Here is a 26,511-nt window from a genome sequence, read left to right as displayed (position 1 = left end):
GATTATCGTATCCATCTCCATCGATGCTACCGTCATCGGTTGGCGTATTGACGCTGACGGACCGTCTCTTTCGCTTATGAACGAGCGGTCTATGTAAGAGGATTAGGTGTGCATGATATTGAATGCTGCAGTAGAATCATTGATTAGCCATAACCCCATTGCCCTGCACACTTACTTCTTCAGAAAGTGGGGGGGATATCGAAATGCTATCAAAAAAGAACATACTGGAAAAGACAAACGTGAGGAAGCATCGGGACCTTGGGCGAGGCCGGCAAGCGAAGGTAGCTCGGCAACTCTCTGTAGTGCGTCCGCAATTGTACATCAGTTTTGCTAACGACATCCTCAATTTCTCGTGTCGAGAGTTTGCTGTTGGCGGCGTATCTAAAAAAAAGAAAAACGTTGTATGAGAAGAGTTCGCAGATCAGAACGGGGTGAGACTGGAGTTAACGCACATTATATCCATTGACTCGCAAGCAATGGTAAACGTCTCTGACACATGGCAAGCTGTTGATGAGATGTGTGAATGGACCCCAAGAGACTTTTCAGAACCCAGAGTGTCTGACGTTGGCAGCCATGGTGTGTACTCTTCGTTGCTGTCTATGCTGGGTTTGGGGCAAGAGATGGTGGATTTCGGCGTACTGCTTGGCCGGCCCAGTCCAGTTGAAAAGAGCCTTGGGACATGTCAGCCAGCTTCTCTCGCACAGTCTAATATGAAATATGATGCACATCATGCGTGAGGATAAGGGACTACGAAAAAGGGAGACTACTCACTTATCAACAACATAACATCCCCACCACGTCACTTTTCGCGCCTCGGCCTCTTCTTCGGTAAGCAGACCAGCAGTGGCCCATTTGGAACAATCGAGATGAAGCCCAAGGTTATGTGCCATTCTCGTTGCGTTTCCTTGCCCTCATTAGCAGGTGACCTTCACGAAGCTCAAAAGTGAATAAAACATATAGCATACCAGAGTACAGCCACCCCAACGCCTCCTTGCCATCCGACATGATCCTCAACGCAAGCAGACACGCAGCCTGCACCGTCGTAATCGTCGGCGCCTCACTCTCATACAGGAGCAGAATCTTGGCGTGCTCGCCAAACGCATCCCCAGCAGTACTGGGATCATCCGGCACGGTCCGCAGCTCAGGTCGATCAGAATACCGCGCCGCGATAGCAAAGATGGAGCACAGCAACAACGGCGAGCAATATGTCCCGTCATCCTCGCCGCGGTAGCTCCGCAAAAAGGCGCTCTTGTGGATGACGTAGTTCCACGGGTTCTGCCAGCGCCAGTAGAGCTCGAGGAGGTGGGCCTGCAGCTCGTCCGGGACGGTGACCATCTTACCCAGCTGCGCGGCGGCGAGGAGGCCCTGACGCTGCATCTTGAGGGAGGGCTCGCGCGGGTCCGCGGGGGAGTCGCGCGGGGGTTCGCGGACGAGGTTGTAGGAGGACTGGGAGCCGAAGTAGTGCAGCTGGCCGTCCTCGATCACGTTGAGGCGGCCGACGAGGCCGGTGAGGTCCGAGAGAGGACCGCCTCCGTCATCATCGTCGTCGCCGGCGCTGTCGTCTTGCGGGTCATGATCCTCGGTGGTCTCGGCGGCGAGGTCACCGGAGGCCGGCTGGGAGCCTAGGGCGACGACTTGGGCTTCTAGATGTCTGATTCGGGCTTGCAGGGATTCTACGTATTTCTTGCTGGGCGGTCTGGGGACGGTGACATACGGCCGTGGCTGTCAGTGACAAGCACGAACCGGTCGTGATGAGATCCACATCTTTGTGGAACTCGCGGGGAGACCGGAGAAGGGGGGTTGGGGGTTGGAGCTTGGAGCTTGGGGGCTCTGAATAGGAGAGAAAGGAGAGGGGAAGGGGGAGGGAGGGGGAAAGGTTCTTGGTTCATGACATACCGGCGTTTGTTGTCCGCGTGCTGGAACTCACACTCGGTGCCCCTCCTCGTACAAGAGCCGCAGATGGGCTGTTGTCCATCGCACTGGGGGGATCTCTTGTGTCACTACAGGGAAGAATGGCGAAAGGAAGATGTGGTGAGGTAGGTTATGAACGGGGAAACGACTTACTCGCATGCGTCTCTGCCGGCACGCAAGGCAGGCGATGGAGACCCGCTGTCTCTTTTTGCCTTCGGGCTGCCGTTGGGGAACAGAGGTCGACATGGCTCAGGTGAGTATCAAAAGCCCGTATAATCCGTACACGCGAGCATATTCTGAGGGGGGGGAATACTGTGTGTATGAGAGCAAGGAAAGCAAATAACCGCAAATATGGGCCCAGTCGGCTAGATTTTACTCGGTTGACAGAAGAGGCATTATCATCCAGCAAGTCAGTGTGGATGTGTGTTTCTGACAGGTCCCGACGATGTGGTAGAGACCGCAGTTTCAATATTATTCAACTACCGATGGGATGGATCATGGAGGAGGGGGGGAGCCAACGACGCGCTTCAGTTATGAAAAGAAAAGAAAAAAGGAGAGTGAAAACCCCGCACTTCCCCAATCAACGCACGCTCAGTTATCGAAAAAGCTCCGCCCAATCCACCCGTCTGCTTCTACTAGACCAAACTCTAAAACACAAAGGGGAATGGAGGGGAGGGGGGGAGCTTCAGCTGAGATTCTGAGCTGAGTTACGGAGTGTTAAGAGGGGAATTATTTTGAGACAGAATGAGGATAATTACTAACTAAGCGAAATCACAACTAATTATATGCCGCTCAACTTCCTCTACTCTTGGCTTGACAATAAAAGACACACACATCCGAGAAACTCGCCGATGGATATATCGCCTCCTGGGAATTCTCAACAATTCATCACTGCTAACTAAAAAAAGAGTCTCTGATCTCATGATTAAGGTAATTCATCCTCCAACATCCCTCTCTCAAGGGTCGGCCGCGTAGTGAACGGGACGCGCAGGGTACTTGTTCACCCGCAGACTCAGCTGGTCAGGACGGCAGTAGTGTCCGACAATATCGAGGTTCTGCTTCGCCTTGGCCTTCTCCGCGAGGTCGACATCAGCATACAAGATGCACTCCTCCCCAGGAGGAGGGCGCTTCACCAGCTCCTCGCCAAAGGGCGAGTAAATCATGCTGAAGCCGCCGCCCGCGCCGACAGAGTTTGTCGCGTACCCAAACTCGTCGATCCGGCACCGCTTCTTGGACTCCTCGCTGACGACCTGCGTGCAGACCATAACGAAGCACGTGCCCTCGAGCGCCACCACCTGCGAGAAGCGCATGCTCATCTCGTCCGTGATGTGGTGAGGCCAGTCGGCCTGCCTGACGCCGTCCTTGTCCGTCGGGTGAGGCCAGAGGACGGGCCAGCTGGAGACGTGCAAATCGACGTCCTGCTCGTACTCGTAGTAGCGCAGGAGCGTCTGCGTGTGCTCCCAGCAGTTGAGGCCACCGATCTTGACCGACGGGTGGAGCGTGCTGGGCGCGACGGTCTGAAGGGACTCGCCTTGGCCGTCGCCCCAGTAGGCGCGCTCGACGTGGGTCGGCTTGATCTTGCGTCGGTGGTGCACGATGACGCCGTTCTCGTCGATGAAGGACTGTTTTTTGATACGTGAGAAAACAGACTCATGAGACAGTGAAAGTGAGGGAAGAGAAAAGAGACAAGTGTCTTACCTGGGCAATGTACAAGGTATTCTTGAATCTCTCGCTGTAGCCGAGAACGACAAACACACCGGCCTCCCTGACGGCGGCGCAGATGCGCTTCATCTCGTCAGAGTCCTTGACGAGCGAGTTGCGGAAGTACTCGTCCATGAAGGCGGCATTGTCGGTGGGGGACTTGGCCCAGATGCTCCTTTCGACGGTAAGAAATTAGCCAAACCATTGACGCGGAGAGCAAAACGAAGGGATCCGTCGCGGACAAGCAAAATGGGAAGGATATGTGTCTCATTCTCACTCACCATGGGTATCCGGGAATGAAGACCTCAGGGAAGCCGACGACATTGGCGCCCTTGCTAGCAGCCTCCTCGATGAGAGCGATGGACTTGGTAACACCGCCCTCGAGGTCGTTCCAGGCGGGCTCGGCTTGGATGGCCGCGATCTTGAGCTTGGGAGCCATTTCTGATATGTGATATCCGGAGTGGATTTAAGGTAAGATTGACTGGGTATTGAGGGGTTATGAGGTGAAATGAGAGAGACTGTTGAGTTGCTGGATGATATTCATCTGAACTCGACCTCATTCACGGGCAGATTCTCTCTCTTTTGTAGCACGAAAGCGAGGCTATTCTTTTCCGCCTGCTCCAACAAACATATCTAGATGAGGGGTTCACCTGTGCCGCATCGCGAGCGGCTCAGCACTATCCTATCCAACGCATTTGGAGATCGTCTGTTTACTGCTCAAAAACATCACAAACTAACCCGGGCCAACCGCCCTTCTATCTCTTACAAGTTACATATTCCCCAGATTTTCCCAACGGTTAAGCACTACCCTATCCGCATCGTTGGTCGCTCCGTCTGATGTCGTGTCACTTCCCGAGCTGAGCCACTAGCGCGTTATCAATGAAATCCGGGGTAATTCGGTGTAGGGAGAGGGGGGAAAGCCTGCAGACAAAAGTGATGCACGCGATCCGCGTGGTCGGTGGGGTTAGCTTCACCGGCTGAGCACTATCCTATCTAGTGCATCCATGATTAGCTTGGTATTATCGATTATGCCGTTGGTTGGAATTGGGAGTAATGCACTCGAACTATCTTTGTAAACATGAAGGTTTCATTTCTCGTCGTCGGATCCCTGAATTGTATGACCTCACTGCCCGTCTGTTCCGTCCCAATTCCGTCCACATTATCTGATATCCTCCCTAGTGGTGTTCACACCACAACTTCGTTAAATCCTTTCTAGAATAGCTTGAGAAGTGTTTTGGCAACCGATCCGACAAAATGAGGTTGCGGAATATTCAAGTCCGCAACGATTATAGGATGAACGTCGTCTATATCCTCCAGACATGGCCCAGGGTCTTGAAAAAGGGAAACGTCGTACCATTGACTTTTCCCCGCCACAAGATCTCAATCCTTCACCGAAACACACAGTCGCAGCCATGGAGCTCGAATCCGCAATCCCAGAATGGCTCCGAAAAGAGCGCACCGTACCCGCAAAGACACCACCAGGGTTCACGCCCCCCTTCGAGCTCTACAGTTCCCGCTTCCCCAAGACCATCAAAGACATAGTCATGGCCATCATCGGCGCCCAGTACGCATCCGCAGACCTCAACGATGGTGGCGCCCTGAAGACGATAGCCTCCTTCACGACATGCGACCGAGTCGCCCCAGCCTCGCGCCCGGCCTTTCACGAAGCCGCGGCTGTGGTAGACAATCGGGGGTTCTATAATGTTGCGGTGTTTGCGTACTGGCCGAGCAAGACCGCCTACGAGGAGTGGTCTGCTGAGAGCGGCTTCCGCACGTGGTGGAGTGAGGCGAAGCCGGGGGAAGGGCCACGGCATGGATGGTTCTTGGAGGTGTTTCTCCCGACGGCCGATCGGTTCGAGACTGTGTTTTCGACGGCTGTACCAGAGGGTGCGGCACACATGAGAGAAAGCGTCAGCGGCCCCATCAAGGAGCATGTCTATTGGGGGAGCATGCGAGATCGCCTGCCCGTATCCCAGACAGATGAACTTCTCGGAGACCCAGAAGAAAAAAGCAAGCAGAAGGCCAACGGATCAACGTCACAAAACGGCAAACCCCATCTTCCGGAGAGGGTCCGCGTACAAGGCAAAAAGAACCTCACCGTCATCCGCTCCGGACAGGACTGGTCCGCAGCGCTCCCCGAAGAGCGGCAAATCTACCTCGATGCGATGCAGCCGCCGCTGGTCAGAGGTATGGAATACCTACGCGACCACGGCGACGAGGTCGGCTGCTTCAGCTGCCGCTTCATGGAGATCGTCGACCCCCTGACGGCCAAGGGCGGGCACGATCGGACCTTTGGGCTGGCGTACTTTGACAACCTCGCCTCGTTAGAGCGCTGGAGTAAAGAGCACAGAACGCACCTGGCTATCTTCGGCGAGTTCGCAAAGTATGCCAAAAGGTTGGGAGATCAGATGTCCTTGGCATTATTCCATGAGGTACTGGTTCTGGAGCCTGAGCAGCAGGTCTTTGAGTACATTGGGTGTCATGATGGGACGGGGATGCTGAGTTCTTTGTAATGATTGATGATAATTGACTGGGTACTCCAATGGATTTATTCTGTTTTCAGCGTGGGGAGCGATGCGTGTGATTAGCTGGCCCTAGCCTTCTGTCTCTGATTCCATTGTTCATGAAGGAGATACGCGGTCGATCAACGTGTCAATCGCGAAACTACATCGTCACCCATACGCTCCCGCCCGCTTCTAAACTCATTATATCTCAGCTGGCTCACAGTGAACCAAAGAATACATCGCTGAACTAGGTATCTTCCACTGGGTCGGCGATAAATCCATTATCAACCCACGCAGTACCATCAATACCATACACTGTCACCCTACATTCGCCAGAAGTCATCCCATTCATCCTATGCGTATTCGTACAGAAGTAGATGAGCTTCGTCAAGGCCTCGCCTAACCGTGGGAATGTTCCTTGTCTGATATTCGCCCTCTGTGCTGGGCCTATTCGGTGGCCGATGCAGCACTTGCCTTTCTCGTGGTCAAGGCAGTACCGACGCGGCTTCTTCTTTGTCGTGTACCGTGCCAGTGCAGGCTGAACTTCCCAGAGGAGGATCTTGCATACTTCGACCGGTGCTAGATTCGACTCATCGCACCTGTAAGGCCTTTTGACATCATCGAAATCCGCTTGTTCTGGCGATACGCCTGGCTCGATCTCTTGTCGACGTCCTATGTCGGAAACTGCGCTGTCTTTCTCGAGGCTTGCGTCGTTTTCGGTAGTTGGTGTGATATAGATGAATTCGGCTTCAGCGTCGTCAGGTGCCTGATCCCAAATGGTGAAGTTGCCCTGCTCTTTGGACCATTCTTCTGTGAGAGCCCAGCGCAAATCCATTTTGTTTCCTCAACGAAAGTCTCTGTTGGCAGCTGTGACGTGAATATTCTCCTGGTGTGGCTGATCTGCCTCTTGTTAGCTTCTCTTTCTACAACCGCATCTACATTTCTTGCACCGCATACTTGAGAGGGGAGTCAGATATTGTATGAAGATTTGGATATACTCACCCTGTATCGATGTTCCGCGGTGGCTAATGTTGATGTAAAGGGGAAAGATGAATACTATGCAATTCGATGGAGAAGGGATGTGTGGGAAACCCAGTGACCAACACCTTGATAGCGAAGGCAGTCAGCACCGTCTTGTTCTAGCCCTTTCTACCGAAGCTTCGATTGAATATTAGCCTGTGTGGCCTACAAGGTTGCGGTTCGACACGGTGCCACCTCCCATGTTGACGGACGTTCGCTTAGGCAACCTGCTCGGTCCTACCGCGATGCTTCAGAGTTTTGCCTTATTCATATCAATCACTTTACCGGCTTTTTTCTTTCGCCTCAAGCCCATAGAAAGTCATACTCTTTCTCGTATATATTCCATCTCCATATCCATTATCTTCTACCTCTTGCCTTTCACAGAAGCACTGCTTTACAATCTTTTCTTCTTGACAAGGATGTTGAAGAATCTCTTTTACAAGAGACCATGGCAATTCCGTCGGTTCTAATAGGACTACCTAGTAGATACCCCTTCATGTAACATAGACATAGCCTACATGTAAGTCTACCTCACGATCATCTATCGGGATTCCACAACCTGACTATCTCAAATACAGATGGAATTAGGGACCCTGCCAAGTGGCCTTATAGTGACTACCTTATGCGATGCTTGTCCTGAGATATTTGGAGAAAAGGTAATCCTATGGACTGGGCTCTAAAATAGCATCTTTTCCAACGCCAATAAGTTAGTTGATCTCGTTTGTATCCATCAGCCGTGAAAGACTTCATGTTTGTTCGCACCAGACGAGAAAGTTGTTTTTAGATGCCGACAGTAGCTTATTCTATTTCAACGACTCTCATTATTTTCCCTCGTCATCTTTGCCCCCAAAGTAAGACTCAAGATCGGTACAATTGAGTGAAGATACACCCGTTCAAGATGGCTTGGACCCATTTCACGGCCGGAGCAATCATTACCATCGGCGATGCACTGTCGTCCACTCGAAAAAAGATAAGTTATCAACAGAAAATCTTTCGGAATCTTTCCTCAGCAATCGGGAACAGGAAGTTGAAAGCAATGTTGAGCCTCCCTCCGGCTTGCCCCCTCCTGGGAACTAGCGCCAGTCTCAGATTGCTCATGTCTCGCATGGCCGTCCACCTTTTTGCAGTAGTTCTTGGCACTCCGGATTTCCACGAATTAATTCACGATCAGATATTAACCAGCCTCCATTCACATCCAGACGAGATCTCACATAAGCGGTCTAAGTCTTGTCCGAGTCTAGACTTTGTGTCGCCGGAGGAAGCCGCATCGGCATTCTGACCACGTGCTCGGACTAAACGCCTTTTGCTCTGTTCACTGGTGCTGTCTCTGCCTAGGGCCAAGATACCTTAGTCGAGAGTGAGAAACATACCGCGAGTACGGACGAATCTTGGACCAAGCGCCATCCCAAATGCCGTGATCCAGGGCGACCAAAGAATTGAGGGCAAATGGGTGAGGTTCCCCGCCTCGGAGTCTTGGTAGAAACACAAACACGTTCGATGAGGCGTCAGCCAAGCCACACGAAGGTACACAACGGCCTCGCCGCCAAGTGCAAAAACTTGTAGAAGGGAAGAACTTAGCCACGGGTACAGCGCATCTCACCCAGCCGTGCCCAGCCGTGCCCAGGTTGTCCTGTCCATCAGAGCTAACGCCTCCTGTAATTTTACGCCACCGTCCCATCTCTGCCCCGAGCTTGCGGGATATGATTGATAAAGAAAGGCTAAAAATACGGGCAATTTACGGACAAAACAGCGATAATAGCGGTACATCAAGAGGGGGTTCACGTCAAGCCGGCGGTATCACAACGCATAGTTTACCCTGTACTCGGGTTGATGCGTTGATTCTGCCCATCATTTCCGGCGCATCTCTAATACGGCACGCCCAGAGAGTGTCCTGCGCGCCAAGCATCATGGAAAACGCGGCATCAAGGGTTCAGAATCTGACGATAAAACAGTGCTCCCTTGCTTTTACTTTTGTTTAGTAGGCCTTGGCTCAGGCGGCTATAATGTTCTACCAGTCATGCATCTCGAGGTTCTCGACCTTCCCCCCTCGGAGGATTTCTCGAGGCCGGCTACACTGCATACGGGAGGCGGAAATGAACCCCCTTCCATAAGGTTATACAGGCCGTCCAGGAAGATTTCAGTGCTTCGCCCCGCAGTTCGCTGCCGTGTAATAGAGTATAAAGCTTGACGAGGCCCTCACGGTAAATAGGTCACGATCGAAGATCTATCGCAAATCGCAGCTAGTTTCTCCAGATCCCGCTATCACAATGATCACGACAGTATTCCTTGGCGCGCTGCTCATGGCGTCCGATGTCCTCGCGTGTGCGGGACATCAGAACCACTATGCCATGGCAGACAGAAAACGTGCAGAAATGGCCCCGTTGCCAGCCGCGGACTGGGCCTATGAGGCCTCTTTCAATTGGGGTCGTCTCAATCCAAGTAAGTTAAAGTTGCATGCGCGCCGAATGATCGTCATTGATGGTCGAGACTGGAGGTACATGTACTGACGCCAACCTCAGACTACACCTTGTGCCAGACCGGCACGCAGCAGTCGCCCATCGCGCTCAGCCTCAACAACGGACTAGCACTGAACCACATCCTCCGGTTTGACTACCCCAACCATACGGCGGGCAACTATTACAATTGGGGCTACGGCCCAGCCTTCACTGTCACGCACCCGGAGGGCGTCTACACAGGTAACCCTTCATTCACCTACGACGACATGAAGCTCTACCTCAAGGGTTGGCACATCCACTCGCCCGCCGACCACTCTGTCAACGGCGACAGGTCCAAGGCGGAGCTACACCTCGTCCACGTGGACGAGGAGGGCCACGAGAAGGCCGTGCTGGCGATCCGGTTGGACCCCGGCAACGCTAACAACACTTTCTTCAACCAGCTGCCGCCCATGATCGGCTTCAACGACGTCGGCGTTCAGCAAGAGATCGAGATTGACCACATGCCGGCGTTGAACAGCGTGCTGCAATTCAACGAGTTCTGGACCTACCGCGGCAGCTTGACTAGCCCACCCTGCCATGAGGGCATCCGCTGGTTCGTTGCGCGCCAGGTTATGTTTCTGGGCGTCGACCAGATGAGAGCCATTCTGGGCGCGAGCACCTACAGCGCAAGGGCTGAGCAGGAAGTTTGGCAACATCGCATCAACGAATAAGAAGACTGCCTGAGCTTGGCTGCACTGGCGTGTGGCCGAGGAGCTTGGAGAGCCGGACGCGGGAGTTGTGTGTGGCTGAGACCTCCTTGTCGGCGCTCCGGCCGAGGGGAACAGCTCGAGAGGCGGGCACGGATGCACCGGCGAGATATTATGACGGCTTTGATGACTCTGCCGATCTCTTCTTTACTTTTTGTCAGTTTTCCTTGGACCAGCATTTGATACCATTTAGATCTCTTATTATCTCACCATCACTTGTCACAAGACTCATGTTCGTTTTCGTTCCACGGACACGACGAGGTTAAATTGAGCTTAATTGCCTTTCCCCTGTGCTAGGTTTGATCCACCACTTTAGCGGACATGAGCGGACAGCTCTGCCCCTTGATGGCCCACCTGTGTGCCCTGTCAATCTTCTCTTTGGGGATTTGGGGTCGAGGGCACCCCCTAAAAAGGCGCCTCATAAGGTTGCTCGTCTGCCGGTCATGAGTCGCGGATTCATTTTAGTGCCCTATGAGCAGGGCGATTCCACGCCAAGAGAGCGGGCCACTGACCCAAATATACCGAACATAGTTGGGAAACACGGCGGTCTGCCAAACTGTCGGAGTTCTACGTTAGTGGCGCCCAAAGCCTGGGAGAGATCGATTTGCCGGTCGCTGGGATTTTCTAGAAGACATCAGTGTTGGACGTGCGTACTACGGATAGAGGTATAGAGGACGAAGAGAACCACGGCATTGTTCAAACCGTACAACATCAACATCGACAAAAGCTATGATCTTGCCTATTAGATCAGATTGCTCTCTGAGTTCTCTCTCTCTCTCGCCGCTGCTTGAGACCCGCCCCTCACCTGAACAGTCCCACGACCTCAACGCCAAGAATGTTTCTAGATGCTTTTTCCTAGGCCCAGCCTCAGTCGCCCCATTTCCCATAGCCCTGGTACGTCACGGTGGCGTGTCTTTTCGCAGCTCGTCCAAACAGAATCTGCTCTTCATCTGATCAAGCTCATGATTCACTAAGGTCGCGTAGACTGACCGGAATGATTTGTTACTGGTGTCATGGCGGGGATCAGCTTCATAACCTTACTCGACTACCTACGGCTGGACACCCCGCTCCAGTACCGGTAGAGCTGTCAACCCAGCTAGCGACCGGAGCAATCGAAGTAAGAAAAAGTCAAAAGAAACCTTGGTAGTGAAGCTCCAATCAGGATACAACCTAAACCATCCACATCAAATCTCCCCCAAGAACTCCACTGCCGGCCTACTGCCGGCTCTCAAATCCCAAAGACTCGTCCGCTCAACAAGCAGGGCGAACGCGGATTAACCCATCATGTTTCATCTAAAAGATAATCCCGACCCAATTGGATGAACCCGAGAGAAACAACGTCTCCCCACATGTTGGGTAACTTGGTGTCTTGGTTTCTTGTTGATCACCTCCAACACAGCCCTGTTCAGCGCAATCACCGTGGCTGAGATCCCAGGCCAGACAATTCTTGGCCCATTGGGACGAACCGTCGCTGTTGGTCCGCTCATTCTTGGCAGCTGCACCTCTGTATAATTAGCAGTGGCCGAGTGATGATAGTCCCCATCCGGCGGTGGATTACAAGGCAGTATGGACTGTGGAGTTGCGATAGTGCAGACTTTTGCAGGAGGGGAAAGCGAAAATCACGGAATGTGACGGGTGTTGTTGACGTAGTGTATTTGTTGGACAGATTGCCGGGGTTCCAATGGCCGCGTGGTCCCGATTCTTGATCACGTTGTCTCTGATCAATCCGTTGACGACGGAATATCTCTTGTCTGAATCTAAGCACAAATGCCCTCCGTCCCGCACTTCCCCAGACCGCGTGGACGTATGGGCTCTTGGTCTTGAAACCCCATCTGATAATCAGATTCCTAGCGTCCGCCCCGATGCGTTCCGAACTCGCTTCCGCCCTCGGTCTCTTGGCCGGCCTGCTTACGGCTGCCGAACCGGTATCGGCTCGGCCGGACATCTACGCCCGCTCACAACAGATTCGACGTCAAAATTCAGAATGCGCCGAGGACCTAGCCGACGTCCTGGATAATGCGCCAACCACGTCAATGTCATGGGGAGCTACGGCTTGCGATTACACGTCTACACTCTCAGGCTTAGAACTCTCCGTCACCTATGCCTCATTCAGGAGTCGCATGTCTTCTTGGTACAGCGATGATCTCGACGACATCACCAAGCTCGAAGCCAGCTGTACACAGTATAGTTCTATCTTTAATCAAATTCGGAACTGTTACGTGACTGGAGCCGTCCCGACCGCCGCCACATCTACATCAACAACGCCATCTTCAACCGTAGTTACTACCACGAGCACTGGGGCTGGAGGCATTACTACGGCAACGGTGACAACGACATCGACACCCGACAGTGGGAGCGGCATGGATGATGGCGCGAAAGCTGGACTCGCAATTGGTATCATTCTTGCCGTTCTTCTTCTGATATTCATCGGGTACAAGTTCTTCATGAAATATCGTCAAAAGAAGTTAGCCGACGCCGCAGCAACGTCATCGAATGCAAATGTTGGACCAGAGATGGGAGCTGCAGCCACGGGAGGAGCATTGGGTGCCGCTGCCCTGGGGAGTATCAAGTCACGACCGGAGCAGAGCGAAGTGTATGCATACAAATCGGAACTGAGCGGAGAGTCGAGGCCAATGTCCGAACTCGATCCACGGCCGATATCCGAGCTCGACCCAGCAGCAGCCGTTGCCGCCAGCGGGGCCACCGGCGTCCATCGACATGTCGCGGAGCTGGACCCTGATCCCCCAACCCAGCTGAGTGAGCTGCCGGCGGACAATTATGACCCAACCGCCACAACGAATTCGCCTCCCCCGGCATACGTCTCTCCGGTTACTGATACGGGGACTCGAAATACGCTCTACTCAGTGGTCTCGCCGGTGTCCCCAGACTCGAGTACGATGCGATCTTCAGGATTGGGAATATCTACAATTTCAGAGGCAGATGTCTCGCAGAGCGCCGACGGTAGTGTCACAGGAGTGACAAATGTTGTTCCAACAACGCAGAATGAGACGGTTCAACAGGGATGGGGCAGAGGATGGATGAAAAGGGACTGAAGCAGTTTGAGTGACCCTCCTGGTAGAGAGAAGGGTACATGAGAATGACCATGAAGGTGGAAACATGAACAGCTCTCATATGTGTGAGCCATGAGCGTAAGGACCTGTCTGTGGTTCATTCAGGTTGCCCGAAGTCATCGAATTTCGTGACATTACTATGCTTCAGGCGGTCTAGCTAGACTGCCTCCCATTAGATACCCTTTCACTATAGTACATAAAATTCCTTCTCGTTTCATCTCATGGTTATCACAGCCAAAGCACACAGCTGCTCCAGGACCTCGCTGAGAGCTTTTGACTCCAAGTATGAAACGTCATGTTATCATCAGCACTTCTCTCGCGACAAAGGACGCTCCTGCAACCTTTCAATCGCATCAGCGATGTTCTTTCCCACCTGTGCTCCCTCCTTGATGAATGTCACCCAATATTCTTTCTCGTCCTCCAAGTGAACACAACCCGAGCGCGCATACTCGAGGAGGGATCTCTCCCATTTTTCACGTAAGCTGCTCCTTGCCAGAATAGGATTCATCCAGTCTGTAGAGTCTTGGTTCGGATTGAGATACACAAGCGCCCCCAACAAGGACCTCCGTGTTCCCAAATTTGCCCGCACACACTTCAACTTCATTCGACACTGATGTTTAAGCCAGTCTGAGGCCGCATCCTCGGATGAGTAGAGGTACGTCACCGACAATGAGCAGAACGCGGTCCAAAACGTGACGACGACGGCATCCCAACCTTGGAGTGTAGATGCGAGAATAATGATACTCCATTGAGCCAGGATTGCGAATCGAAGCATCCAGCGGAAGAGGTTTGGCCGCCTTGGGAACAACTTGCGCTGAAGTGGCCTATTCAAAAGAGCATTTACCGAGTTTCTCGAGCCAATGAAAGCGTTCCTATCCTGGCCATTGAGACTCCTTGTAACCACAATAAGCCTCTTCGATATGTTTCCATTGTGTCTCCCGGGTATAAGAGTGCGAGGTGCGGTTCCAAACAGTTGGCCAATGAAGTGTCCTGATACCGGCATGAGAAGCAAGTATATCATCCCATAAAACGTGCCCGAAAGCAGTGAACAGACAATACCGGCTGTCCATAGAATCCATCCTGACAAACTGACCAGAGCATAATGTAAAGAGACTGGGCCCCATATTTTGTCGATGAGACGACGGATCGGGCCGTAGGGACCATCGGACGTTTCATCTTCCACAACATACACGTAGAGCTTTTGCTGTCGAGTCCGATCCTCAAGGGTCACAAAGCTGTTGTCAACCGTGACATCAACCTTTTGACTCCTTAAGAATAGCCTTGTTGTTGCGGCTGCTGCGCTAGGATAGTGATCTCCAAACTTTGTGTCCATGCAGTGGAGTGTAGGCACTGCGCCTGGTCGATCGAGACAACATGCGTTGGTGGTATCATCTGTGGAGAGTAGCAGACGAGCGCCCTTTGGCGATATTGGCCAACACCATGCAGGCGTAAGCCCTGATAGCTCAAATACATGGAGTTTGGCAGCTTCTTCAATGAATTCTATGAGGGCCGTAAGAGGAAGAATCCCGACAAGCTGCTGCGCCCACGAAGGCAAATTTGGTAGCTTGGTAGTAAGATTCATCACTGAAGTTGTCGATCTGGACTAATGTGGCAATCTCTGATTGGGCTCAAAAGTATCGTAACTTGACAGATGAGATCGTGTGGCTGGGCGGCGCTGCTCGAAATTGACAACTTCTGTGCATGTACGCTAAAGGCCCTACAGACTGTAGAGTCTTGCCGAAGTTACATTGGTGCTATTGGGCTCGTGTCAACGGTGAAAAAGCCAGGTTTTAAGTAGCATTCCTTATGTACAATCCGGCTTCTGGCCGGGGCTTCATGGTTCCACGAGGCGTCGTCTGCGAGACATATAGTACATATAGCGAGTTGGGCTTCTGCCGTCTCTTCTTTGGGTAGCTGTGCAGATTGTGACATCGGTTCCGTGCATGACCGTACACTGTACAGGTCGTTTCATAGGAACTTGCATTTACGTGCAGTCTGAAGACAGGCTGTGCTAGCACGTTGGGAAGCAAATCAGGTTATATGTAGGGCGGCACGGGCAATTTGGGCCCGTGGTCTGTCGAGGCGAAGACCGGGTAGCGACAGCCGCACAGGGAAAACAATCGAGGACCTCGACGTTTTTTAGACCTATCATGGATTTTGATACATGCGTAGCTGTTGGAAAACAGCCTAGGCGGAGTTTGGGAGTCAGCCTGCAGAGGGGCGCAGTCCCAAGCCAAGAAGCTAATCAGCAGTCAGGAGATGCTCGTGTACTGCAAGCAAGCTAAAGCAACTTCTGAATTCGTGATACAGAATTGATCAATTCTCAAACAGGTCTGATTCGCCCGGTTTCCACTCTGGCCAAGTAATTAAACCCCGATATCTCCTTCTTTTGGTCCGGCATATTGGAAGATGCTGATAGATACGAAGCAGTCTGGTCACTGTAGTAAGGTAGGAATAGATACCAGAACAAATGACTTTGAATTTAAATGGCTTTGCAGCGGTACAGTGCCAATTTTGGGACCGCCATGGGCGCTGCCTTCTAGTCATTATTTATCACTCCCTGCCGAGATGGGATGGGGTCAGTCGCTATCCTCGCCCCTACCAGGTCTCAGGTTTGCCTCCCTCCACCGTGGTGTTTAAGGACGAGGGTCCCCCATACGTTTCATTTCCTACAAGAGTACGACACATCTGCAAAATCAATTCCAAGGCCCGTGTAGTGCCTCCGCCGCAGTCTTGATTACTTTATCATGTCATCAAACGATCGCAACATGTGGCCGACCGGCCCGGCAGGCCCTGTCCCCGGTACCGCCGAGTACCTAAATTGTCTCGTCGACAGCACTGGGAAGTGCAAATGTCTTTCTAGTCGCCCAAAGGCAGGGGATAACCCCAAGCTACCGAGGTTTTTAAGCTTCTTCACAGAGATGGCTGTACAGGAAGCACGGGAATATAGCCTCATGCCTGATCATCCGATGAATGAGCGAGAAATGAACGCCCCTGAGACAGGACCATTTCGACCTCCCATGAGCAAGTTAGACACCAAAAACATATGCACAGACTGCTATAAGAAAGCAGCCCCCAAAGGCTTCACCACATGGTCTCTTTCATACGAAAAGCGAACCTTTCAATATGGTACATTTCCTCCTCAAATTACAGCTGGAAGCCCCATCGATGCCGACAGTTACTTGGGGGAAAGATTGATAAACTTTCCTTCCTTCGATGCTCAGGTAATCTTCAGAAAATGGCCCATGACGGGCGTCCCATCTACATCGACCGTCTACATGGAGAGACGAAGTGGATTCCAAATCTGACCGGCAAGGCCGAGAGAGAAAGGCAAAATGCGGCAATTGACAGGGAAAATGGTGCAGCTTACATGAGTGCCACAAGAATCTACAGAGCTGACGGGGAATTTGGTGCCGGGCAAAACACTACGGCAGAGCATCGAGTTGCCAATGAGCGACTTGAAGTGGTGAGACCTAACTGGCGTCTCACAATGCCGAGGTCAGACTCACCCCAGGAAAACCTCTCGAACCCTGCTGCGGAGATAGAGGAACCTTCCGAGGACGAAGAAGAAGCTAGCCAGCAGATTACTGGTCCCAGACTTGTTCCACGCGAGTGGCTTCCTCCGGGTCCTTACGTGGTGTACACATACTATATGGAAAATGCTCACGGACAATGGCCTGAAAAGCCGCCAGTCAGGCGACTCTCGATATCTCGCGTTGACAAAATCGAAACAGACATGACTGGACTCATCAATCCGACTACGCCTAGCAAGGAAGAGTTGGCGCGCTTTGCCAGAGAAAAGGAGTTAAGGAGACAGTGGGACGAAAAGGAAAAATATCTCAGTCGTCATGACCGCATCCGTACCGGCGATGCTTTGCTAATAGCCCACGGTTATCCCAAAGACAAGATCCCCAACATTCCAACCGAGGCCTACGAAGACATTGTGCGCATCTCGGATGACGATGACCGAGGTCCAGGTGTTTGGGAGTTGCGTGACTCTTTCACAGGAACAGGAACGCCAGGCGGTTTTTTCTACGAAAACATTAGCAGTCAAGATCTAATAATCCATCACTATCCTTCTCGGAGGCCAGGCTTAGGCTTGTCGAGCCCACCTAGAAGGACTTTTCCAGTAAGTGACGAGGAGGTCTACCTTGCCTATGGCGATTGGAGTGAGGATGCTAGGTTCAAAGTAAACCTGTCCTCTATTGAGATCAAAAGACCTCAGGAAGATGAGACCTATAAGAGCGGACTTTGATAAGGTAGTGGAATTATCTAAACGATGTCGGAAGCGTTTGGCGTTTGCATGGTGCCGGACAAGTAGAATCATAACGTGGCGACATAACTTGAAGAAGCGCACTCAGTCCATCGTCGTCTGTGGATATGAAGAGGGGAGTTGATTGAATAAGCTTAGTTCTGATTTTTGTTTTCTTTATTTTTAGAGTCTCCGCGTTCTTTCATCAGGGCCCTTTTGAAAGCTCAAATCACTTGATGGTATCGTTGACCTACTAGGTTACAGCCGTGGATGGCCTAAGTAGGATAGTGGAATTCGGACATAGTCAATTACGTTTTGTTGAACTCTTGATCCTTCTAAGTGTAAACATGTGACCGACCCAGAACCCAATACCCTGGCTTCAAACATACAATCTCGTGGAAATATCTTTTCTAGAACTTGCTCATATACTACTTTTAGGGCTATGGGGCACCCGTAGAAGACGGTGTTGACGTCGCACAGATGGGTGACGTGATTGTAGTTGGTGTCGTTGCGTGGACGTAGATAACCTTCTGGATCTGTGGGCCTATCCCACCCCACCAAGGCGCCGGCTCCACGGTAGTTATGACTTGGTTGCAGCCGTGGCAGTCTGTAGGCTTTCCGATCGTAACTGTCTGGTTGTAGATTGTGATAGTGCTCGTCGGCTGGTAGTCGCCAGTGAAGCCAGGATCGAGAACCGTTATCGTTGTTGTGCATTGGCTTTGAGTTGCGGTGGGTTCAAGCGAGCCAGCAGCAGCAATACCCGCGAATGCCAGAAGCGGAGAGTAGAGTAAAGACAGCATCTTTAGGAGTTCTATAGTTGAAGTAATGAGATAGGGATACTGATTGCGTAGGGGATATCTCGACACAAGGGCTTGGCAAACAGTCTTTATATCTTGGAGCGGGGTCTAGAATCCGCAAGACTTGCCCGGAACCCGTGGAGATGAGATTCCCTGTGACTCGCTCGAACATCGGATGAACGGCACGCTAGAGGAAAGCTACGAACCCATCGCGAGCTATTCGTGCTGGTTTCTAGCATTCTGAGAAGACATTCAATATCGTAGAGTTTATGAATGTGGCTCGTGCTTCGACTCCGCGGATCATTACTGGGCACATTTAGCATGATGTTAATAAAACGAATCATGATTACCCCATATAATCGGCGAGTTCATGAATCTTTCCCCGTCCCTGAAGATCTTTGATGTGGAGGTTGAACCATTGCAACTTGTCGAGCCTCAGCAGCTCATCTGGAGTCTTGGATATCCCCTGTATCTCAGCTCGTGATTAGCCCCTTTTAAAAAGCTTGTTTGCTGACGGCCTTCAGGGTCCGAAACTTTCGCTGATGTTCCCTCGCAACTGGTGGTCCGAACGATAGCCGACTGGAAGGCCAGAAAGGGGGTGAGCGAACCTTCATCGATGCGATTGTCATGCGCAGATAGGCGCACTGGTGATACTTCTTACTTGAAAGCAGAACTGTGCGGGGTTCAACCCCCTTATTCTTAGTATGAGCCCTAGACGAAGCCCTCCACGGAGATGTAGGTTCATAGTCTTGTAAAGAAGAGCGTATGCTCGTGTCCAGAAAGAAACAGCGAGCCGGCACGAAGTGGCGAAATAGGAAGCGTATAAATGAGAACTCACACTTACCAGCGGCGGTCTCAGTTCTTCACAAGTGTGGCCTTTATCTCTTCAGCGACCAAATTTTGGCAACGATATCCCTACTGCCATCCAAGCATGACCTTGTTTTTCGTGGGCTCGGCGAAACCGAGCAACTGTCTGCTGGGTTGAGCTACCCTCCGGAATTGATACAATCGCCGGGAATTGAATGCTGTACACCCAAAGTGGGATGTACAGCGATGAAGACTCTGAAATTTTATCTGCGTCTGTTCTATATCTCTCGTCGTAAGGGGGGTTAGACTCTTGTTGTAATTGTGGCCAGAGCTATGGAAAACCTCACATGCATTGAATATCTAAGTGAAGAGCCAGGCTTAATGAAGCTGTTCAGCCACAATACCACGTGCGACCCGCATTCTTGGTTCCTCAAGTCGTACCCTGAGAGCAAGACAAGTGCATAGATGCTAGAATTGTAGCGATACCATCCCGGCAGAGTACCTTCTGTTGCCTTGCGTGGCGAATATGGTTTTCAGAGGCGCCAATTATTGACCAGCTAGCTGCCGAGGATCTTACTTATCTATCAAGCAAGATCAGAACTTCTCTCCTCAAATGAATTCAACAGAACAAATGTTCACCACATTGACAAACGTCCGTAAGGAAATGCGAGAACTGGGTTTGGCGAAAGCCAACAGCCCAGCCTTGAGTTTTACCGGTCCCTTCTCGGGCGATGTGTTTGTATTTTGTCGAAAACAACGCCGATCATTCAACTTGTTCGTGAAAAGGAGGCCGAGCGTACATGTATTTTTGATCAATTGTAATTGCGTGGCTTGATCATTTGTTGATTGTAACCACTCAAGGCAAATATTTCTGCAGCTGTTTCTCCTTCTCCTCCTCTCTACACATCATCTGCACGGAGCTCCGCGGGGAAGTTGTGATTGTGTCATCGAAAACCGCACAAAATGGTCAGTCAAGTATCAAGAAGTTGTACTCCTTATAATGTTCGCGATGGTGTAGAGATGGCGGCAAACTCTGTTGAAGGGCAGGAAACATGCGCTTCCATACCTAAGAAATAAAGTGCTCCGAGCGATGTCAGACAAGTCTCACTTTATTGGCTCTGCCTCATCGCCAAGACTCTTGCTGATCTAACAACAGCGCCGGTGTCATGCTTGCAAATGCCGAGCAAGAAAAATGGTTGACTTGAACTTGGTAGGGAGAAGGAAGGGAAAAGAAAAAGAGGCACAAAAAGCAACTTACTAAGCTTTAGACGATATTCCGTCGGATGTGAGGCTTTCCGGAAGATGCCCAGCAATTGATTCCTGAAAGGGCGCCCAAAACGGGCTGTGTTCTGGCGCGGGTGGGATGGAAAAGATCGTCGAAACTGCCAGCGGAGTATTGGTTTTCAAATGTCCGTAGTAGCAATCCGTGAAAGCCAAGTGTTTCCCACGTCAGATTCTCTGTTGGGCTGCATTGGCAAACGATCCGGCGCGTCGCGGTGAGCATATTTGGGGGAGAGGGCCAAGCAACCGCCAAGGAGCTTGCCTCGAAATATTGACGCTACCGGACGAACCTAAACAAGACGTAAACTCTCCCACTTGGTTGACTTGTGGACGGCAAGTCGCGCTTCCGCTGCCGAGTCCCAAGTGATCGGCGGCGTCATAACCGTGCTTCTGGTACTCGATGTTCCCCGGATTAGGAAAATGTGCCAAGGAGCTCCCAACTTTCGACGATTTGCTGCGCCGCGGCGACTGCGGGAGAGCGGGAGGCAAACACCGCAATCTCAATTCCCTTGGCCCATTCATCACGACAGCCCAGACCGCGATAATGGCGCCGGCGTAGAGCGCTTGATCGTTCCTCCGGTTCTTGGCTGAGCGAACACATCACCAGGCCGTAGCAGTGATGCAAGTGAGTGAGTGCAGAGGCGCTGTGGAATTGAGGGGAAATGACCGTACTTGCCGAAGAAGCACCTGAGGTGCAGCTCGTAGCTGGATATTGAAGTTTACTACATATACAGAGATGGAAGTCCCCTCATTAGCATCAAGTTCCGATCTCTATCACACCATCTCATCCTCATCCACCTCTTCCAGTATCTATCAATCCCAACTGTACATTCATCCCCAGACACTCACTATCTCCCCTAGCATCACAATGAAGTTCGCTATCATCCCCCTTGCTCTGGCCACTGCTGCCTCCGCCGCCCCCATTGTCGAGGAGATCAAGCATGCTGTTGGCTGGACCAAGAAGGGAGGCAAGGGCAGCTGGGGCTCTTCTGGCCCCTTCCACTTCACCTCGACCTACGACGTGATCGCGACACCTGACCAGGTCGTCGACAACAACAATACCTTCACTGGTGGACTGGCCGGAGCCATTGGCTACTTCAACTACGGCATCAACTCCAAGGAGAATGTCATCTGCTACAACATCACCCTGGTTAACTTCCAGGGCGAGTACCAGTCCCCCGCCCGCACGGCAACCCACATCCACCAGGCAGAGAAGGGCAAGGCTGGCCCCCCTCGGTAAGCTCACGTACACATCGCTTGAAACATTCAAAGTGCTAACCCAAAATCACCAGCATCGCTTTCCCTAACCCGATCGCCGTCGAGGGATACCAGAACGTTCGCCGCAGCGTCGGCTGCTTGACCGGCCCCTTTGTCACCGGCGTCAACACTACCGGTGTCGACACTGGCTCAGGCTTCAAGGTCAGCCAGATTGAGGAGAACCCCGAGGGATTCTTCACCGATGTCCACTCTAGCCTTGCCGTACCTGGCGCTGTCCGCGGCCAGCTCGGCGACGACTACAAGAAGGACTGCCCCGAGGACAAGAACTAGAAAGCTTCTCTCAGAGTCAGGGATGTAGGAGTATCGATACCATGCCGGCTTTACTATACACAGTGTCGGCGATGGCGGCGTGTTATAACTGGTGTAAATGGGTGTTGATCTCACAACGCCACCTATTCCGTAATTCTAATACCACATTATTTGTCTACGCAAATCTCGCAGACTCATATTCTTTTCCAGCATTCAAGTTCCATGCGACAAATTCACCTTTACTGATGCCTGGGTCATCAGATGAAAGATGAAATGCAGGAGTCATAGATGTCTGGCCTCGTTAGATATGAGTTGCTGTCAGCCTCGCTGTGAAACTGTGGTTCTGCACGCACATTCCTCCGAATACAAGTGTCTTCCACTGGGCGATTATTTGGTGCGGGCCTTTGTTTGCGTGAAAAACCAGGTACCACTTGGGTGACTTGAAACAATAGCCAGCACAAACCCCTTTGCAAATGCGAAATCCGGAGTCTTTACGAGAACTTGATGGCACATGCACTTAGTAAGTCCCATTCTAAATCCATCGAACGGATATTCATATGAATCGCTAGACATGGAGACACCTCTCCACTATACATCCGGTGCTCTTTGATTCTCCAGTTTATCTTGTCACTGTGTCAAATGTTCATCGTCTACACCTGGGAAGCAGTATCTGCTGTGAAGAGCTTATTTCTTACTCCGACTACATACTTTGCACTATTTAGAAATGGCCATCGCAGGTACTTCAAGGCTTTCACACGTGCCAGAGTGCTATGCGGCTGGAATGAATAACAATCTCGCGCGCCAATGTCTGAGAAGTGAGGGGTCTCTTAGGATCTAGGCCCCCGGCACTTGGCGCGCAATTGAATGTTGTCTGTCTTGGTCTAGGAGACACGCAAGTGGCCAAGGGAGCACCGCATCCATGGGACCGGTTGGAGGTCCAACAATAGTCCGAGTGATGACATAAACACTGGTAGTGGGATATCAAGACTTAAGTGTTGATCCTACACTTCGTCGCACGTTCCTCATACTCATGTAGCTCTCTTCAAGCGAATAATGAATCTTCCTATTCGTTGTATTGTTCTCAGGCTGTCTAGCATACCGCCAAGGCCATTGACTTGGATTGTATCTATCGGCCAGATATGAAAGGTAAGCAATGACAATGTTATGCGTCATGGGGGGTTCTGTACTGTTCCGACTCCTTAATCACCAGTTTGGACATTGATAGCTCCATTGTTTGAAAAAATCGCTTGTTTTGTTACCTGTTTTTACAACCATTCAGGAAGGACCGCACAGTCTCTCGTCTCTTTTCTTCCGTAATCGTCGTCCAAATGATGTTACAAACTTATTACACGTTACTTGTCCATGGCAGTTCAAAGTCCCAACAGCCCTCCACCACCCTTGCCGCCACCACCACCAAGCAGACCACCGCCGCCACCATCCTTACCATCACCACCTCCACCAAGCACACCTCCGAGGAGGCCACCGCTGTTTTCCTGACCTCCGCCTCCGAGTCCACCGAGAACACCACCGAGGAGGCCGCCAACACTAGATTCAGATTAGTAAGGCAAGACACAGCGGTAACAGTAAAAGAGTGTCACTCACCCATCGCCGACGCCTCCGACAACATCACCGACACCGCCGAGAACATCACCCTTGCCAAGTCTGCCGACGCCCTTGCCCAAGCCTCCGGTGATACCAGTGACAGCGTCGCCGGCGCCCTTGCCGACTCCGCCGACGATGCCACCGACCGGTCCGCCAACCGTGGCACCAACACCTCCGAGCGTACCGCCGACAGTGTCACCCTGGAAACATGTTAATATCAAGGTATCCCACGTAGCCATTCGAGTACTGGATGATGACGCACCAATCCCTTGCCAACACCTCCAACAGTATCGCCAACTCCACCAGTGACACCGCCGACGGTGCCCATCAAGTCTCCACGGCCGAGAGCACCAGTGGTGTCGCCCAGCGTCTTGTTCAAGCCGCCAGTAGCGGCGCCCAGAGTGTTCCCAACGCCGCTGGTAGCACCACCGACAGTCTTACCAAGGCCGTCAGTGGCGCCTTGGACACCCTTACCGAGGGGACCTCCGACGGTACCACCGACCTGCTTGCCGAGGCCGCTGGTAACGCCACCGACGGTTCTTCCAAGGCCGTCAACGGTGCTGCCAGCCGCCTTGCCGACGCCATCGACAACGCCACCGGCAGTTCGTCCAACCCCGCCAACGGTGCGGCCAGCAGTGCCAACCACTCCACCGGCAGTTTTGCCTACACCTCCAACAGTCTTACCAACGGTATCCGTGACCTGTCCCACAGGTCCACCGGCCTGGGCCTTCTTCGCAGCGCGACGAGCCTCAATCTCGTTCGTGGGCGTGAGGGCGCTAGGGTGGTATTGCTTCTCCTTCTTCGGCGTAGCAGCCTTGGCCTTCTTGGCCTCGAGCTCTGCAGTCGGCACAAGAGCGCCAGGAGCGTACACCTTCTCCTTCTTCGCGACCTTGGCTGGGCTGGTGGTAGCAGCAGGAACATTCCTGACGGCAGGTGCGGTGATAGGGGCGGCCTGCTTCTTGACTGGCGCGGCCTTGGGTACTGTAACAGCAGCTCTGGGCACAGCCTGTGGTGCCGCCGCAACTGCGGGCTTCTTCTTGGGCAGGTTGTCTTCGTGAGTTCGTGCTGCTGCTGCCTCCTTCCTGGCGGCCTCCTTTGCGGCCGCGGCCTTCCGGGCCTGGATTCTCTTCACGATGTCTGAGCCAGTAGTCTCCGTGTACTGAGCACTCTTCTTCTCCTGCATCTTCTTAACAATGTCTGCGCCACTGCTGCCGCTGGCAGCCTTGCCAGCCGAGTGCGATGCCGACTTGGCCGTCTTTGAAGCATGGTCGGCTGTCCTGTGTGCAGATGATGATGCGGTCTTAGAGGCGTGATCCGCAGTTCTGTGTGCAGATGATGTGGCTGGTTTCGAAGCAGACGATGCGGTCTTTGATGCTGATGCTGCAGGCTTTGATGCCGATGATGTGGGCTTATGTGTAGAGGAAGATACCTTCTTTGTTACTGGCGTGGTGGTAGCGTGGTCTTTGGTCGAGACGTTATCCTTAGCGGCGGCTGTGGCTGAGGACACCTTCTTTGGCGTCGCTTGCGATTTCCGTTCGTCGACCTTAGCGGCCGTTGCCTTTTTGGCGGAGGAGACCTTGTGGAGAGTTGCGGCTGGTGGGACGAGTCGTGTTAGTGATGGATGCAACCTCACAGTAGGTAACTCGAGTTGATACTTTAAGTGGGCAGATTTGATTTGCAGAGCCAACTTACCTTCCACAGAAGCACTGTGGTTCTTTACTGATGATGGCATGATGAAATGATATGTGATGCTATAAGAAAACTCTTGTGTTTGGGGTTCACGATAGTCTGTAGAGTCTTTGATTTTCAGAGAGTAGAGTTGCCTCGAGTTGGCTTGTAAAAGACTGTTCTTCCTGGTGTGGCTGATGCTCTATATACACTGCGAAGCTCTGTGGCAGCTTCTGGAGATGACGTAGATGGGAAAGGATGAGGAGGGTGGTGTGAGCTGACGTGCGTCCGCCGTCTGTGACGTCGAGTCTGGGGTTGTCCCGGGGGTTTGATAGGCCTAGACTGACCATCCATTATGCGAGACACCAATCGACCCCAGAAACACCCGCCACACTTCTGAGCACCACATGCACCGCCGACGCACGATGAGGGAGGGATAGCGAGGGAAACAGAGCCGAACATGCAGCTTTTCTTTCTCGACATTTCTTCCCGAGTCCCCTAAATTGCCCTCCCCCAGTCACCGCTCACAGTAGGCAGCTGAGATGATGCTCGATTATGACATACCCTTGGTTGGATTCCCTGCTTTCTGGACGCGGTTGATCGCATCGACACGAGCCAGAGGATGCATGAACCCAACGAATCAGAGCCCTGAGACTGATAAACTCTCCCTCCCCGTGCTCCCTTAGCCTGGACCGCGAAACATCGTTTTTGTGAGGAGATCGAGGAGCACGGTTGTGCTGCCTTGTCTCGAAGTGACGCCAACGGGCAGCCCGTCGGCGTGAGAGACGGGAAGTGAGGAGGTGCTTTGGTGCTTTGTTCTTTTCATCCGATTGATCCTACGCCCCTCCTACTGGTTGTGGCTTAGCTTACAGCAACTCTTGCTGGGATGTCATCGCGGCTTGAATGCTCGATACCCACAAGCGAGGTCTCGAGCGTTATCGTGTCGACATTGTGGATCGAGAATCGTGGTCGAGGACTTGTCAGTTGCGGAGTAAGGCTACTTGATATCAGCGGACAGAAATTCTGCTTAGGCTCGGTGAAGTCGGGGAGAGGAGGAGTATGTTTGATTTTTTTTTTCTTCGCATGGAGCGAGAAGCCGTATTTGCCTCCTTGGATCCATTGTTCTTAGGGTGGCGGATTCGGCTGTTGGAGCTAGTGCTGTTAGTCT

General features: G+C 52.2%; 7 protein-coding genes across 7 annotated transcripts; 4 read left to right on the top strand and 3 right to left on the bottom strand.

Moving 5' to 3' along the window:
• Positions 1-879: 879 nt before the first annotated feature.
• Positions 880-2,157, bottom strand: N0V96_003292 (uncharacterized protein; the record flags this gene model as incomplete). The annotated part of the gene is made up of 2 exons (XM_065756791.1): positions 880-1,722; positions 2,065-2,157. The coding sequence occupies 2 exons, from the start codon at positions 2,155-2,157 to the stop codon at positions 880-882; spliced, it is 936 nt and encodes a 311-aa protein (XP_065614558.1).
• A 710-nt stretch (positions 2,158-2,867) lies between these two features.
• Positions 2,868-4,051, bottom strand: N0V96_003291 (uncharacterized protein; the record flags this gene model as incomplete). Its single annotated transcript, XM_065756790.1, has 3 exons — positions 2,868-3,533; positions 3,610-3,784; positions 3,894-4,051. The coding sequence occupies 3 exons, from the start codon at positions 4,049-4,051 to the stop codon at positions 2,868-2,870; spliced, it is 999 nt and encodes a 332-aa protein (XP_065614557.1).
• Positions 4,052-5,024: 973 nt separating this feature from the next.
• N0V96_003290 (uncharacterized protein) lies at positions 5,025-6,125 on the top strand (the record flags this gene model as incomplete). The annotated part of the gene is made up of 1 exon (XM_053191071.1): positions 5,025-6,125. One exon carries the CDS (start codon positions 5,025-5,027, stop codon positions 6,123-6,125), a length of 1,101 nt encoding a protein of 366 aa, XP_053051496.1.
• Positions 6,126-9,403: 3,278 nt separating this feature from the next.
• Positions 9,404-10,302, top strand: N0V96_003289 (uncharacterized protein; the record flags this gene model as incomplete). Its single annotated transcript, XM_053191069.2, has 2 exons — positions 9,404-9,575; positions 9,656-10,302. 2 exons carry the CDS (start codon positions 9,404-9,406, stop codon positions 10,300-10,302), a joined length of 819 nt encoding a protein of 272 aa, XP_053051494.2.
• Positions 10,303-12,200: 1,898 nt separating this feature from the next.
• On the top strand, positions 12,201-13,391 carry N0V96_003288 (uncharacterized protein; the record flags this gene model as incomplete). Its single annotated transcript, XM_065756789.1, has 1 exon — positions 12,201-13,391. The coding sequence occupies one exon, from the start codon at positions 12,201-12,203 to the stop codon at positions 13,389-13,391; it is 1,191 nt and encodes a 396-aa protein (XP_065614556.1).
• An 8,023-nt stretch (positions 13,392-21,414) lies between these two features.
• Positions 21,415-22,094, top strand: N0V96_003287 (uncharacterized protein; the record flags this gene model as incomplete). Its single annotated transcript, XM_053191066.1, has 2 exons — positions 21,415-21,782; positions 21,839-22,094. The coding sequence occupies 2 exons, from the start codon at positions 21,415-21,417 to the stop codon at positions 22,092-22,094; spliced, it is 624 nt and encodes a 207-aa protein (XP_053051491.1).
• Positions 22,095-23,443: 1,349 nt separating this feature from the next.
• On the bottom strand, positions 23,444-25,407 carry N0V96_003286 (uncharacterized protein; the record flags this gene model as incomplete). Its single annotated transcript, XM_053191065.2, has 4 exons — positions 23,444-23,618; positions 23,676-23,875; positions 23,938-25,268; positions 25,368-25,407. 4 exons carry the CDS (start codon positions 25,405-25,407, stop codon positions 23,444-23,446), a joined length of 1,746 nt encoding a protein of 581 aa, XP_053051490.1.
• Between the last annotated feature and the right edge of the window lie 1,104 nt (positions 25,408-26,511).

This window comes from Colletotrichum fioriniae, assembly GCF_027942845.1.
Source record: "Colletotrichum fioriniae strain IMI 355084 chromosome Unknown scaffold_3, whole genome shotgun sequence".
In the NCBI taxonomy this organism is placed as follows: Eukaryota; Fungi; Ascomycota; class Sordariomycetes; order Glomerellales; family Glomerellaceae; genus Colletotrichum; species Colletotrichum fioriniae.
This window is presented reverse-complemented; position numbering and strand designations above follow the sequence as displayed.